General features: G+C 44.9%; 1 protein-coding gene across 1 annotated transcript in view; it reads left to right on the top strand.

Annotated features, from left to right (window-relative positions):
• The window catches only part of MDGA1 (MAM domain containing glycosylphosphatidylinositol anchor 1), an 87,259-nt gene that overhangs the window by 48,712 nt on the left and 21,792 nt on the right, over positions 1-16,755 (top strand). Inside the window, exons 2-6 of the mRNA XM_007939416.1 lie at positions 4,025-4,164; positions 9,974-10,148; positions 11,680-11,876; positions 12,715-12,847; positions 13,111-13,380. Coding sequence (XP_007937607.1) covers positions 4,025-4,164; positions 9,974-10,148; positions 11,680-11,876; positions 12,715-12,847; positions 13,111-13,380 — 915 coding nt within the window. The remainder of the gene's footprint in view (positions 1-4,024; positions 4,165-9,973; positions 10,149-11,679; positions 11,877-12,714; positions 12,848-13,110; positions 13,381-16,755) is intronic.

Below are 16,755 nucleotides of genomic sequence, written 5' to 3'. Positions count from 1 at the left end.
ATAATTTCCACATTCTGTGGATCACCTTTCTTTGGAATGGGTACAAATATGTATCTCTTCCAGTCAGTTGGCCAGGTAGCTGTCTTCCAAATCTCTTGGCATAACTGAGTGAGTGCCGCCAGTGGGGCATCCGTTTGTTGAAACATCTCAAGTGGGTATTCTGTCAATTCCTGGAGCCTTGTTCTTCGCCAATTCCTTCAGTGCAGCTTTGACTTCTTCCTTCAATACCATTGGCTCTTGATCATATGCCACCTCCTGAAATGGATGAACATTGAGTAATTCTTTTTGGTATAGTGACTCTGTGTATTCCTTCCATCTTCTTTTGATGTTTCCTGCATCATTCAATATTTTGCCCATAGAATCTTTCTATATTGCAATTCGAGGCTTAAATTTTTTCTTCAGTTCTTTCAGCTTGAGAAAGGCTGAGCATGTTATTCTCTTTTGGTTTTCTAACTCTAGGTCTTTGCACATTTCATTATAGTAATTGGCTTTGTCTTCTTGATCTGCTCTTTGAAATTTTCTGTTCAATTCTTTTATCTTGTCTTCTCTTGCATTTGCTTTAGCTACTCTCCACTCAAGGGCAAGTTTCAGAGTTGCTTCTGGCATCCATTTCGTTCCTTTCTTCCATTCTTGTCTTTTTAATGACCTCTTGCTTTCTTCATGGATGATGTTCTTGATGTCATCCCACAGTTCCTCTGGTTTTTGGTCATTGGTGTTCAGTGCATGAAATCTATTCTTTAAATGGTCTCTAAATTCAGGAGGGATATTATTTAAATCATATTTTGGTTCTCATGGGCTTGTTTTAATTGTCTTCAACTTCAACTTGAACTTGCATACGAGCAGTTGAGGGTCTGTTCCACAATCAGCTCCTGGCCTTGTTTTGGCTGGAGATATTGATTGAACTTCTCCATCACCTCTTGTCACAGATGTAGTCAATCTGATTCCTGTGTATTCCATCTGGTGAAGTCCATGTGTATAACCATTGCTTATGTTGTTGGAAAAAGGTATTTGCAATGAATAAGTCATTGGTCTTGCAAAATTCTATCATGCAATGTCTAGTGTTATTTCTATCACCAAGGTCATGTTTTCCAACTACCAATAACTCTTCTTTGTTTCCAACCTTTGCTTTTCAGTCACCAGTGATAATCAACCCATCTTGATTGCATGTTTGGTCAATTTCAGACTGCAGAAGTTGGTAGAAATCTTCAGTTTCCTCATCCTTGGCTTTGGTGGTTGATGCATAGATTTGAATAATGGTAGTATTAACTGGTCTTCCTTGTAGGCATATGGATATTATCCTATCACTGACAGTGTTGCACTTCAGGACAGATCTTGAAACAATCTTTGTGATGATGAATACCACACCATTCCTCTTCAATTTGTCATTCCAGGCATAGTAAGTCATATGGTTGTCTGATTCAAAATGGCCCAAACCAGTCCATTTCAGTTCACTAATGCCTAGGATGTCGATCTTTATGTGTTCCATTTCATTTTTGACAACTTCCAATTTTCCTAGATTCATACTTTGTACATTCTGTTTCAATTATTAATGGATGTTTGCATGTTTCTACTCATTTTGAGTTGTGCTACATCAGCCAATGGAGGTCCCAAAAGCTTTACTCCATCCATATTGTTAAGGTCATCTCTACTCTGAGGAGTCAGCTCTTCCCCAGTCAAATTTTGAGTGTCTTCTGACCTGATGGACTCATCTTCCGGCACTATATTGGACAATGTTTCAGGGCTATTCATAAAGTTTTCCAATAATATATCAGACAGCGTTTCACTGCTATTCATAAAGTTTTCACTGGTCAATTGTTTGAGAAGTGGATGGTCTCTTCCTTCTTCTGAGTCTGTCTTAGCCTGGAAGCTCCGCTGAAACCTGTCCACCATGGGTAACTCTGCTGGCATTTTGCAACACCGGTGGCATAGCCTCCAGCCTCAGAGCAACACGTAAGCCACCACAGGACAACAAACTGACAGACAAGTTTGTCTCCCTTAGTTGTTCCTAACCCCTCTGTGCCCACCTACCTTTAGCCTCAGCCTGAAAATAGAGCCGCCCCCAAGCCAAAGCAGCCCTGAGCCCTGTGTCTGCCTTGCCTACCTTGGGCCCCGGCTTTAAAATAGAGCTGCCCCCAAGTGAAAAGCAGCCCCCCGAGCTTGAAGTCTGCCTACCTCAGCCTGGACTTAATATAGAGGCACCCCCAAGCAAAAACAAGCCCCTGAGCCCTGGGCCCACCTATTGGGGGCCCCAGCCTTAAAACAGAGCTGCCCCCAAGTGAAAAGCAGCCCCTGAGCCTGAGGCCCACGTACCACGGCCCCAGCCTTAATACAAAGCCACCCCCAAGTGAAAACAAACCACTGAGCCTCGGGCCCACCTACCTCTGCCCCGGCCTTAATATAGAACCACCCCTAAGCAAAAAGCAGTCCCTGAGCCTCAAGCCCGCCTACCTCAGGCCCTGGCAATTTATAATAATATATGTCCCACTTTCGAGATTCTAAAGTCATTAGTACTCCATAGGGTTTTCCATGGCCAATTTTTCTTCCAAGGCATCTCTGGGTGATTTTGTTAGTTAGCAGCTGAACACATTAACCATTGTACCTTCCAAGATCTCCCGTTTCTGGCCAAGGCAGCTCCTATCGGCTAAGGGGATTGCTAGCAGCTTCCACAGCAGCTGAGGATGGATGCATCTGCCAGAGATGGGGTACCAAGAGTATCCACTACAGGGTGCTGCTGCCTAAGTTGGTGATGAGAAATTGAGTGATAACCAGTCTGGACAGATGATAAAGTCTCCTGGTACATGTTAGCTCATTTAAAACGTGTTTTGGTTACTTCACTCTGCTCTAACAGAAAATACCATAAATGGGATGGCTTTAAAAAACAGTTAAACAGTTTTGGAGGCTAGAAGTCGAGGTTCAAAGTGCCAGGCTCCAGGGGTTGGGTGAAAACCCCTTGGCCTTGGGCTTTAACTCTGCCTCTTGCTCCTGGCCCATTGAAGTCGGAGGCTTTTCTTAACTCAGGCAGCTGCTGGCTGCTGAGGCTGACAAATGCAAGGTCAACAAGTAAAATGGCACAGTCCCAAGATTATCAAGCAACAGGGCAGGCCATTGATTCAAGTCCATTAAGAGTCCTAAGATCGGCAGACAACATGGCAGGCTGTTGAACAACAACTCAGCTACATGCAGGACTCAAGCATGCCAGAAGCTACAGGCCATTCCCAAAGCTGCTGCTTCTACTTCTTGTTTTTTTTTTTTAAATTTTTGTGATTTGGGTCAAAGTTTACAGAGCAAATTTATTTTCCATACAGCAGTTCACATACATTTTGCCTCATGATGTTGACTGCAATTTTCCACAAAGCAACTGCTCTCTTCCCACTTCCTCCCCATAGTTATCTCTTCTCTGTGTCCTTCCCTCTCATGCACTCCTGCCCCCTGAGCTGTCTCCCTGTGCATACACAGTCCTTCTATTCTCCTATGATTGATCTCTCCAAGGAGTATATTTACCTAATGTAAATGTTCAGCTCATATGCCTGTCGTTTGTTTGGCTGGAAGCCACAGGAGTGGGTTAAATTCCAGACCTGAAGGGCAGCTAGGGGCCATAGTCTCAGGGGTTCTACCAGGCCCAAAGCTGTCTCTTATATATTGGAAACAGACCACATCCCTAAGGCAGCTACTCAGTAGATTCCACCATGGAATTGATTACCAATCTCACCATGGGGAATAACTACATCCAGCTGCTCAGCCACTCAGAACTAGGCCCAGTCAAGGTGACACAAAACGTTAACTACCACAAAAGGATTGATCTCTTGTAAGGGAGAATTGCCCCTTCTTGAGTCCTTGGCACTTCTGGTTCTGGCGTGTGGGCTCTGGGAGGAGTTTTTCATGGGCTCAGTGGGGTCAGAGAAATTCTGAGGAATAGCATGAGAAATCTGGGCTGACCCCTACCCCTGACACATTAGGGAGGGAGCGTCAGCGTCCTCTGGCCCTGACACCTCTGGTCTAAACCTCCTCGCTCCTGTCCCACCAGCTCCAGCTCAGGCCCAGATCGTGCATGCAGGCCAGGCATGTGTGGTGAAAGAGGATAACATCAGTGAGCGTGTCTACACCATCCGGGAAGGGGACACCCTTGTGCTGCAGTGCCTTGTTACCGGGCACCCTCGGCCCCAGGTAAGCCCCAGCCTGGCCTTGCTCAGGCCCCTCCTGCCTCCTTACTCCTCACATCTTCTCTGGAATCAGAGCTTGAAAAGAGGCAGCAGGAGCTAGGCACTAAAGACATACAGTGGCAAGTAAACAGGGGACGGGGCTGGGGAAATAGCTGGACAGTTAACTCTGTGGGGAAGGGCTAAAGGCTCTGGGCTTATTCACCTAAAAACATCTGAGGGGGAAAATTGAATGTCAATTGCTCAATTCCGTTCTAGATTTCTGTTGAGCAGACATCAATTTAGATGCACTCTCAACCAATGTTTGAGGGAGGGCCATGTGCCAACCAGTATCCTAGATACTTTCTCCATTATTTTCTGAGTCCTACGGCTATGCCTCCATTTTACAGCTGAGAAGACCGAGGCTTGGAGAAGTTAGGTAAACATTGAAGGTCACAGACCTCTTGTGATGGTGGAAGCAGAATTTGAATCTAGACCCTGTATTCTCTGTAGCTTAGCACACTTCCTCCCATTGGATCCATCTTTGGGTTGGGAGCTCAAGAGTTACAAGCAAAATAGATTGCCCAGTCTTCCTTCTGAGGAGCAGCTGATAGGTTTGAACTGCCAGCCTTCTGGTTAGCAGTCAAATATCTTAGGCACTATGCCACCAGAGCTCCCCAAATATAAAATAGCCTCTACTTTAGGAGGCTTTCAGTAGGCAAGCCCCATACTCTAAAGGTTGTAAGATCCAAAGCAATTAGAAAGCAACAGAAGACAAGTATCTGGAAATGTGTGATGAATTTTGTCATAGGCCAATTGTATGGTTCAGGCAGGAAGTATGGCTGGTTATCACTGAGGGCTAGTGGGAGGAGTCAGGGAAGAGGTGGGATGGAGGGGTGGTGGAATTTGCTGGTGAGATGCTGTGACCTTTAATAGGAACAGAAAAGGTTGCATCTGGATCCTAGGAAGGATGGTGAAATACAAAATCCTCTATTCTGGGTAAGTTTTGGAACAGGTTTTAGTAGGTTTGGTCTTGAGACAAGCAGATGACAAGGAAACCCCTAAAAACTCTTTCAACCTGAAACTGTTACCACTCTTGCTCCTTCCCCAAGCTTTATTTAGATGTGGAAACAATGCTGCTGGTCTTCAGGGTTGTGTTGGTGTCTGGTGTGACTGTTAAAGTGGGAATGATCCCCTCTAAAGCCAGTGAGGCAGCTGGGCCATCTTTCCCTTGTACTGGCCATCTGTGTGTGTCCCCTGTGCCTTCCACATATGAGTCATTCCATGTCTGTGTCTGTGTGTACAAGTACCATCTTTTCTATTTCCATCAGTGGTTTCATTGTTTGTCCTGCTACCTAGGCTCAAATGCTTGGGCTTATATTTGACTCTCTTCCTTTTCATTCCCCACATGTAGCCAGCTTCTGAGGCCTTTCTTCTTGTATTTCTTGCATGAGTCTTTTCCTGTCTATTCCTATAACCCCCCTAGGTCAAACCTTCAGTTCTGTCCCTTGTATCACAGCAATAGACTCTAAACTGTTCTCCTGGTCTCTTGCCTCTCCCTCCTTCAACCCATCCTACACTTGTACCAGAATGCGCATCCCCAAACTTACTGCATCATATCACTCCCTTGCTCCTAAGTCTTTGATGTCTCCCCATTACTTACTAGGCCCAGTTCAAGCTCCTAGAGGTGGAACTGAAGGGCTCCCCACCCCCACCTTTCCTATCTGATTTCTCACTGTTGTCCTAACACCTGTGCTATAGCCAAAGTTACCTCCTCACTATTCCCCAAGTTCACCCTGTTCTTTCCTGCTTTAGTCACTGATATTACCAAATCTTTCTTCTTTTTTGCTTATTTTGTGACAACAAATATTTATTGAGCACATGTTATGTGCCAAGCACTGTGATGGGTCCTGAGAATAGATATGATTTCTATTCTCATGGAACATTCAGTCTAATAGGGGAAAGAAGGATGTATGATACTATGGCCCACTTTGTGGTTAGGATGGGGAACTGAGTGGGCATGGAATTCCCTGCTCTAAACAGGAAGCGAGAGTAATCTCTAAGGGCTAAAAAATGAAGAGGGACTCTATAATGATGGCCATGAGCAGAAGTTGAAGAACTTGGTCCATGGGGACCTGCAGACACATGTTAGAGATAGTAGTCCTAGTACACACATGAGGATATGACTTGAGGCCACAGGTCTATCTATCCATGACTAGGAGCTGGAACTGGACTTTGTACCTAAAGCTCGAAGCTCAACATGAGTGGCACCAGGTATGGATGGGGACCTGAAGATCTCTGTCCCATAGCCCAGGTCACAGCAGGAAGTAGACTGTCTCCTTCAGGCTGTGGATGCAAATAGTCACCTATGAGAGGTCATAACTCTAAGTCTATCTCTGTCTTGCACAATCCAAATGAAGAAACCCTAAGCTGAGAAACTAACATAAAAGCCTATGAACCCACATTATCTTGGCTATGAGCAACCATAGGAGCCTTGGTGGTGCACTGGTTAAGTGCTTGGCTGCTAACTAAGTGGTTTGAACCCACTAACCATTCCATGGGAGAAAGATGTGGCAGTTTCTGTAAACATTTATAGCCTTGGAAATTCTATTGGGCAGTTCTACTCTGTCTTGTAGGATGGCTATGAGTTAGAATTGATTCAATGGCAATGGTTTTTTAATTTTTTTTTTCCTAACAAGCAACCATAAAACCACACCATAGATAGGCATCCTAGGGCCCAAGTAGGACTTCTGTGGAAGATAATTTCCACTAAATATATAAGCCTGCAAAGTAAAACTTTAAGCCACATTAAAAATAAATAAATAAATAAATACAGTGCCAGGAGAGCCAGTTCACAGATCCAACAAATTGAACAATTCACATCTAAGAAGCCAGAGATAATTGAGCAATCTAAAAGGGTATTGAAACTAAATGTTTCAAATGTTCAAAGAGATAGTGGAAGGAATGTTGTTGGTAGGTGCTGCCCAGTTGATTCCAATTTATAGTGGCCCTATGTACAACAGAATGAATACTGCCCCATCCTGTGCCATCCTTTCAATTATTGCTGTGTTTGAATCAATCATTGTGTCAATCTCTCTTATTGAGGATGTTCCCTTTTACACGGACCCTCTACTTTACCAAGCATGATATCATTCTCCAGTGACTGGTCCCCTCTGAAATCAGGACCAATGTATGAAAGACAAAGTCTGGCCATTCTAACCTCTAAGGAGCATTCTGGCTGTACCTCTTCCAAGATAGATTTGTTCATTCTTCTGACAGTACGTAGTATTTTTAGTATTCTTCACCAACACCACAATTCAAATGCATCAATTCTTCCACTGTCTTCCTTATTCACTGTGCAGCTAACAGAAGGAATAGAATCTATAAAATAGGAGATTTTGAAACCTGACCAGTCAGATGGGAAAAGCAAATAGAAATCCTAGGGAGAAAAAAAAAAAATCTTTTAAAAGATTTGCCCTTAATATCCTAGATATAGTAAAATAGAAAATTAGTGAATTAGATGATAGATCTGAGAAAATCAGCCATAACTGCAGTATGGAGAAGAAGAAGAGATGAAAAATATGCAAAAGGAAGTTGATATGCATAGAGAACAGAAAAAGAAGCAACAACACAAGCTTAGGCATTCTAGAAAGAAAGACTAGAGAAAACAAAGAGGCAATATTTATGACATAAAGGATGAGAATTTTGCAGAACTGAAGAAAGGTGGGAACTCTCAGATGAATGCAGCATAGCATGTCTTGAGCAATATGTAAACAAATCCTGTGTAGACAAATCATGGTAAAACACAAAATATCAAGTATAGAAAGAAAAAACATCTTCATAGCTCCATTATCTGTCTAAAGGATTGCTTGAAACTGCCTCTAACTTTCCTCAACTTTTTATAGCTTCTAGATCCATGGAGGTAGAGCAATGGGTAGGGAGGGGACTAGAAACATTATAGCCTATAGTGATCCCTCCACTGCATGAGAAAGGTTGTTCTTTCACCCACTTCTCCCCAGTCTTGTTTCTATGGCCTATGGACTGCCTGATTCATTAGGTTCAGGGTTTTTGCCCTGTCTCAATAATAAGCAGTCCTCAACTTCAAAACCAAAGCTTCTGTACTCCACAGCCAAAGCTTCTCTTCTACCTTTCAATTCTTAATCTTGATTATTTGAAACTGATAAGTTTTCCTTAAACCTCTGGCAGCTTTAGATAGTAACTTAAGTTTCTAATGTGGTTCTTGATAATTTTCCATAAGGCAATATTAACAACAACAGAAATTTGTTGAGTTACTAATGTGTACCAAGTACCATACTTAGGTGCTTTATATACTTTCTAAACTTTACACTAACCTTGTAAAGTGGGTATTATGCCATATTATTATCTATCACTGCATAACAAATAATTCAAACTTTAGGGGCTTAAAACAACAAATATTTATTATCTCATAGTTCCTGTCGGTCAGGAATCCATAAGCAGCTTAACTGGTTGATTCTGGCTCAGGGTCACTCATGAGGATACAATCAAGGTATCAGCCAAGGCTGCAGTTTTGAGGATTGACTAGGGCTGGAGGATCCACTTCTAAGCTAATTCATGTGGTTGTTGGCCCGAGGCTTCAGTTCCTTACCAAATGGGTCTCTTCACAGGCTGCTCATGATGTGGCAGCTGGTTTTGAAAGTGACAAAGGATTACTTCTGTCATATTCTATTGGTCACACAGACCAGCCCTGGTACAAAGTGGGAGAGGACTAAAGGAGGCTGTAAATACCAGGAGGTGAGGATCAGTGGGGGCCATATCAGAGACTGGCTCCCACATAGACTCTTTTCACAGCTGAGAAATCCAAGGCTATTCATTGGAAAGTAGAATAATAAAAATTTTAAATCAAATTCTTAGGCTTCAGGGCACTAAGTATATACTCACTTAATCCTTCCAGTTACCCAAACTGGTGGAATCAATTCTGACTCATGGCGACCCCATCTGTGTCAGAGAAGAACTGCATTCTATAGGATTTTCAATGGCTATGGTCCCTTGGAAGAATATGTGTAGGCCTTTTTTCCGAGGCACTCATGGGTGGATTTGAACTGCCAACCTTTCAGTTAATAGCTGAGTGTCACCTAGGGACTACCCAGTAACCCTAAAAACAACCAACCAAACCCAAATCCCAAAACCTCCTGCCACCAAGTGGATTCCGACTCATTATACTCACTACCAAAGAGTTGATTCTGACTCATTGTGACCCTATAGGATTGTGTAGAGCTGTCTCATAGGAATTCCAAGGTTGTAAATCTTTATGGAAGCAAACTGCCACATCTTTCTTCCGTGGGTAGTTTTGAACCACTAACCTTTCAGCGAACACTCTAACCACTGAGCCACCGGGGCTCCAACTTCTAAAGGGTCAATATTCTCCATTTTACAGATGAAGAAGCGGAAGCAGAAAAGGTTGCTTGCAAACTTTTAACCATTGCACTATACTGCCTAGATTTAAAGCATCCCCCCTTATCCCAGGTTCCCCAGGCTCTTAGGTTGGTTCCCTAGGCCTGTATATACCTCAAAAACAAAACAAAACGAAAAACCAAATTCATTGCCAAGTCTGACTCATAGTGCCCATCATTGGGTTTCCAAGGCTATATAAATCTTTACAGAAGCAGACAGCCCATCTTTCTTTCACTGAAAGGCTGGTGGGTTTGAACCACCAACGTTTTGGTGAGCAACCAAAAAACCACTACATCACCAAAGCTCGGTGCTTGTGAAAAGCATATGTGGGCAGCGCGCACCGCTGTAGGGGGTTCTGCCCCAGTCCCGCCCCACCTCCAATCCTCGCTCTTTTCTGGGGTCAGGTGCGGTGGACCAAGACCGCGGGTAGTGCCTCGGACAAGTTCCAGGAGACTTCTGTGTTCAATGAGACGCTGCGCATCGAACGCATTGCGCGCACGCAGGGCGGCCGCTACTACTGCAAGGCTGAGAATGGTGTAGGTGTGCCCGCCATCAAGTCCATCCGCGTGGACGTGCAGTGTGAGTCCCACCCTCCGAGTCCCCGGCTCTAGCAGCCCAGCCCTGAGCCACGGAGAGTCCTCTGCAGCGCCCTGGGGTCAGGCTGGAAAGGAGGAGGAGGGTGGGACAAGTGCACGAAGAAGCAGCATCTTCATTGAGGAGGGCAGTAGAGACTTTCTTTCCTAGGGGTTGGGGAAGCAACTCTGAGAAGGGGCACACTCTTGCCTCCGGTCTAGTGCCCTCCCGGCAATATCTGATGTCTCTGCTTTTATCCCAGGGCCCTCCCTAATCACCTGAAGGATCAAGTCCCCCATCCCCAACTCAGTCTTTGTTGCTGGTTCAGTGGGAAGCCCTCAGCCCCCACCTGCTCCCCTTATCCCCAAGAGCCTCCCTCCCCACCTTTGTGCCAGTCTAGACTGACCCAGGTACTTAGAAGTTGTGAAGCCAGGCAAGGCATTAACCATGGCTCTCCTCAAATGGGACCCAGAAGAGTGATGAGAAGTGAAACCTTAGACTCTCTTCTACTCTCCCCATCAGCTACCCATGTTCCTGCAAAACATCTGGGGTTGAGGGCCCTTCCTCAGGTTGTTGGTGCCAGAGGGGCTGGCAGGCACCACCAGGGCCTCACCAAGACATCCTCCCTGCCGTGGTCTTGGCTATGACCTATACTGATGGACTAGGGAAGGAGGACAAGATGATGGGATGTTGGAATATCTGTTGTGAAATGTTGGAATGTGGAATGTTGGAGCCTGGGGTTCACAATCCTGGCTGCACATTAAAATCTCTAGGGAATCTTTTTTAAAAATACTGATCCCTGGGCCCCACTGCCAGAGATTCTGATACAATTGGTCTGGGATGGGGCCCTGACATGGGAATTTTTTTCTTAAAATTTCCTGTTTTTTCTTTTTTTTTTTTTTGAGGATTAATTTACAACCAATAAAGTGGACTAATCTTAAGTGTACAGTTCAGTGACTTCTTACATATGTATGTGTGTGTGTAAACATCATTTAGTTCAAGATATAGAGCATTTCCAGCACCCTCAAAAGCTCTCTCATTGCCCCCTCCCGGTCAGTAATTCTCCAAGAGGTAACCATTATTCTCATTTCTGTCACCATCAGTGAACTCAAATATTGAAAAGAAAATCCCCATGTGATTCTATTGTGCAGTCAGAGGTGAGAATGACCAATCTAGCCCAGTTTTCCAATGAAGAAACTGAGGCTCAGAAAGAGAAGGGACTTAGGCAGGTTGCACTACAAATTAACAGCTAAACTTGGATTCAAACCAGGGTGTCCTGATATCCAGTTTACAGCTGCTTCCTCTATCCTGTGATGGGAGGGTGTAAAGATAGATACCCCTCTGTTGGTTGCTGGGAAGGGATATTTGGGAGGGAGTCTGGGAAGCCATCAAGTCCAGTCCCCTACCCCTAACAGGTTGGTCAGGTGAGCAGGATTAGAACATCTGGTACTCAGCTTTCCCTGCGAGTGGGCAGTATTCCAATCTCCCCCACTTGGGGTCACCCAGCCCTGACTCTACGGGGGCCGTGCCCTTGCAGACCTGGACGAGCCAGTGCTGACTGTGCACCAGACAGTGAGCGATGTTCGAGGCAACTTCTACCAGGAGAAGACCGTGTTCCTGCGCTGTACTGTCAATTCCAACCCACCTGCTCGGTTCATCTGGAAGCGTGGCTCCGACACTCTGTCCCACAGCCAGGATAATGGAGTTGACATCTATGAGCCCCTCTACACCCAGGTCAGGATGGGCAACTGGCCTGGTCTCCTCGTGGTTCATTTCATACTCTTCCTCCTGCCCCCACTGAGGGAAAGGGGCCTGGGGCCTCATGACCTGGAGTTCATGGAACCACTGATTTCAACAGCAGCTCTGTTTTGCTGTCAGAAGCATGCATTCTGATTGGGGTTCAGAAAACCTGGGCAGAAGAATCTGGACAGAAAGGTCAGGGAGGAGTGGTGAGGATAGGAGAGTTCCCATGGCAACATGCTCTCCAGGGACGCTGCTAGTTAGGAAAAGGCACCCTAGGGGCAAGCAGGTCATCTTTGTCTGTGGCTGGCTGTCAGAGTATTGGGAACACTGGGTAAGCCCAGCAGAAGTTGAGGGGTGAGCCCATCTGAGCCTAGCAGATGACTCCTCTTCTAGTGGAGTCCTAGGAGCTGCTGATCAAACCATACTGCCAAGGAGAGCTTTTGGAGATGACTTTCCTAGGTAGTTGTCAGAGCCCCATGTGTGACCATGGCTCTGTGAGCAGCCCTATGTTTGTGTGAGCTGTAAGACAGACCAGCATTCTCTCCCTACCCTTTCCACTTCCCAAAGTGGGGAAATTGTGGCCTAGTCCTGGGCATTGTGCACCAAGGTAGCCTCACACCCAGAGAGCCCCATGACAAGGCACTGAGGGTATGGACAGTGCAGCATCTGCCCCAGGCTCAGGTGTACTGAGATGAATGGTGTACGTGGAGGTTGGGAAGGTAGGAATTAGAATATAGACCTGCTCTTGCCTCTGGTGCTGGGTGAATGAGTGTGTGAGCCCCTAGAGGTCCAAGCAGGCCCCTCACTCCAGTGGTCCACTGCCATCCAGGGGGAGACTAAGGTCCTGAAGCTGAAGAACCTGCGACCCCAAGACTATGCCAGCTACACCTGCCAGGTGTCTGTACGCAATGTGTGCGGCATCCCGGACAAGGCCATCACCTTCCGGCTCACCAACACCACGGGTACAGGCACTTTCCAGCCCAGAACCCTTGCCCACCTTGCCCAACCAGGAGACAGTGCCCGTCCCACACAGGACTCTAGGCACATCACCGTTAGTACGTATGGCCCCTCCCTTCTCCCCAGTGTCTGTCTGCTCCTCACATTCTCCCCTTTCTCTTTTCCCCAGGGCTTCCCTAGCCCCCACCATGGATTTTCCTGCCATCCTCATCTCCTCTCCATCCATCCCTGCCTTGAGGTCCCCTAAGACCCACTCTTTTCCTCTTAGCACCACCAGCTCTGAAGCTGTCTGTGAACGAAACTCTGGTTGTGAACCCTGGGGAGAATGTGACGGTGCAGTGTCTGCTGACAGGGGGTGATCCTCTACCCCAGCTGCAGTGGTCCCATGGGCCTGGCCCGCTGCCTCTGGGTGCTCAGGCCCCGGGTGGCACCCTCAGCATCCCCTCAGTGCATGCCCGGGACTCTGGCTACTACAACTGCACAGCTACCAACAATGTGGGCAACCCTGCCAAGAAGACTGTCAATCTGCTGGTGCGATGTATGTGGCCCCTGGAAGGGTGGGAGGGAACTTGGGAGGCAGACAAGGTCCCTTGTTCTTCCAGGAACTCCCAATGAAATAGGAAAGGGGTTATTTTCCCATTAGTAGGTGAGGAATGATGAGGAGGCATGTTTCAGGCACTTTGATTTCCCTGCAATTCAGATGTCTACCATCAGGTGGCACAAATACTAATATCTGTGTAACGTTTAGGAGCTCTGACCTAAGGCACTTGACTGCTAACCAGAAGGCTGGAGGTTCAAACCCACCAGTCACTCCTTGGAAGGAAGGTTGGGCAATCTACTTGCATAGTGATACCACCTCGGAAACCCAAGGAGGGGTTGCTATGAGTTGGTGCCGACTCTACAGCACATAACAACAACAACAACAACAGTGTGGAAAGCTTTATTTACAGTTTATAATCTACATTTCCAAATATAACCTCAACAATCCAAGAAGTAGGAAGGGCTGGTGTTGATTTTATACATATATGTAGATAGACAGATAATACATATATAAAATGGGAGACTAAGGCTGTGGAATGCTAAATGTGGATATTTCAGTCTTCAAGCAAAATTTCCTGGCTTTCTTCCTGTATAATGGTATCTATATAATGAGTTAACTGGACTAGAGTGAATATAATACACATTTCCACATGCCTTATATGTAAAAAAAAAAATTATTAGCAAAGCATTTTACTGAATCTGAAGATAACTACTAAATGTAAAGGTGACAGAAAATTTGGAGCACAATCTAAAGAATTACACTTTTCTTACTAAACCTCAGCCTCAGTAGTTATCATTAGCTGCTCAATATGACCTTGAGTTTGCTACTCTGTTTTAAAGAGAAAACTTTAAATTCTGCTTATGCAGCTTTAGTTACTATGGAAAGCAAAACAAAACACACACACACACACACACACACATGTGCATATATGTATATGATCCAGACTTGTTTCTAGCTCTTCACACTTAAAATATAAGCTACATCTCCTGCCAAATCCAACTGAGAGTCCTCTAATGACACAGGCTCTCTTCTTTGTTCATCTTTCACTAATCAGTCTCTCTCTGATTCTCCTCACAGAAACTAGCTCTGTATATCTTTTTACTTAATCAGAGTGAGAAAGAAAGTAGCAAGATTGTGGCTCTCTGATGACTGCTTTTCCTTTGATATTATGTGTCTTATCAGAAGATTAGTTTTCCCAGCTGATTCCATTTGATCTTTAAAGCCTAGGTTGGTGAAAGGTCTCAATTAATGGCAAATATATATGGTCACCTCTTATTAGGGTGACTAGACAGTCTGCTTTGGCCAGGACAGTCTTGGTTTATACCTGTTGTATAATGTCTTATTTAATTAGTGCCCAGCCTACTAAGAGATCTACCTAACTCTTAGCTTACTTCAAATGAAATTCATTTGTTAAAGAGGCCAGACCCTTTTCTTTTTAAACTCTTATGTTTTTTATTTAACTGCATGTAAAATGACCACGTTAGTAATTTATTTTAAAAAATCACACAAATTTGTTGCAAAGAGCCAAACAGTACAAAAGTATAAAATGGGAAAATGCAAATTGCCTTTTAATTACCCCTCAGTCCCACTCTTCTGATATAACCACTATTTCATCTGGAGCACCTTTCCAAAATGTTTATTTTGCATAATCAAAGTTTAAAACAACAATAGTGAAAAATAAAGCAGTGTAGCATAGTGCCTAAGGCACTTGACTGCTAACCAGAAGGCTGGCGGTTCAAACCCACCAGCCACTCCTTGGAAGGAAGATGGGGCAATCTACTTCTGTAGTGATACTGCCTCGGAAACCCAAGGAGGGGGTCGCTATGAGTCGGGTCCGACTCGACGGCACATAACAACAACAACAACAAGTGGTTAAAAGCACAGGCTCTGAATTTGAATTTAAAGTTTGCTACTTCCTTGGGCAAATTAACCTGTCTGAGCTTCAGTTCCCTCCTTTGTAAAATGGGGACAATAATAGTACCACCTTCAGCAGGGAGTGCACCCAAGACCATGTATAGGGTTGGAAGACAATGGTTCTACAAGTATATTTGTATGTTCTGTAAGAATTCCCTGGGGTATAGTAGTGCTGATAAGGGACAAGGTTGTAGTCACTTCTTGGTCACAGCCAGCTACCCAGAGGGACTGAGTCGTTGAACCTGTGGGCTCAGGACAATAGTCGCAGGGGACATCAAGCTCAATTGGCATAACATACTACACAAAACATTGTTCCACCTCCTACTTTGGGCAGTAGTGACTGGGATCTTAAAAGCTTACAAGCAGCCATCTAGATGCAATGATGGGTCTCTCCTTGTCCAGAGCAAAGAAGAATGAAGAAAACCAAAGATTCATGGAAAGAATTAGTCCCAGTGACTGGTACACCATGCAATCTGGAGCCTATACAACTATGAGACCAGAAGAACTAGATGGTGCCTGGCTACCACTGTCAACCACTCACAGGGGGATCTATGTAGGAGATCCTGGATAGAGAGGGAGAACAATGTGGAACAAAACTCAAAATCATTTGGAAAAAAAAAGGGGGGGGACTGGGTTTGCTGGTCTGATAGAGCGTGGTGGAACCACTGAGACTACGGTCCCTAGCTGCCCTTCAGGTCTGGAATTGAACCCACACCTGTGGCTTCCAACCAAGCAAAAGACAGGCATATGAGTTGAACATTTACCTGAGGTAGATACACTCCTTAGAGAGAACAATCATGGGAGAAAGAAGGGCTGTTTATGCACAGGGAGACAACTCAGGGGGCAGGAGTGCATGGAGGGATGGACATAGGGAAGAGGTAACTATCGGGAAGAAGCGGGAGGGGAGCTGTTGCATTGGGGAAAATTGTAGTCAATCTCATGAAACAAAGTGTTTGTGAACTGCTATATGGAAAGTGAATTTGCTCTGTAAATTTTCACCCAAATCACAATTAAAAAAAAAAAAAATAGTACTGCCTTCAAAGATTTCAGGATGGACTAAACAAATAAATCCACGTCAATTGCTTAGAACAGTGCCTTTTACATTGTGTATGTTCAGTAAATTGTTGTTGTGTGCCGTCCAGTTGATTCCAACTTTTTTTGACCCTATAGGACATAGTAGAAGTGCCCCATAGGGTTTCCTAGGCTGTAATATTTTATGGGAGCAGATCACTAGGTCTTTTCTCCTGTGGAGTCACTAAATGGGTTTGAACAACTGACCTTTTGGTTAGCAGCTGAACTCTTAACCATTATGCCACCAAGGTTCCTTATGTTCAGTAAATAGCAGCTATTATTATTATTGAACTGATTTTTCTGCAATAAGCTTATTTTGAACTTTTAAGAACATACCTGAGCAAGCAGATTCCCAAGCAGAGAAAAGTGATAGTTTCTCCTGGAAGG

Source organism: Orycteropus afer, unplaced genomic scaffold (genome assembly GCF_000298275.1).
Source record: "Orycteropus afer afer isolate SDZICR_OR568_19922 unplaced genomic scaffold, OryAfe1.0 scaffold00059, whole genome shotgun sequence".
Classification (NCBI taxonomy): Eukaryota; Metazoa; Chordata; class Mammalia; order Tubulidentata; family Orycteropodidae; genus Orycteropus; species Orycteropus afer.
Note: the sequence above shows the minus strand (reverse complement) of the source record. Positions and strands in the feature narration are given on the sequence as shown.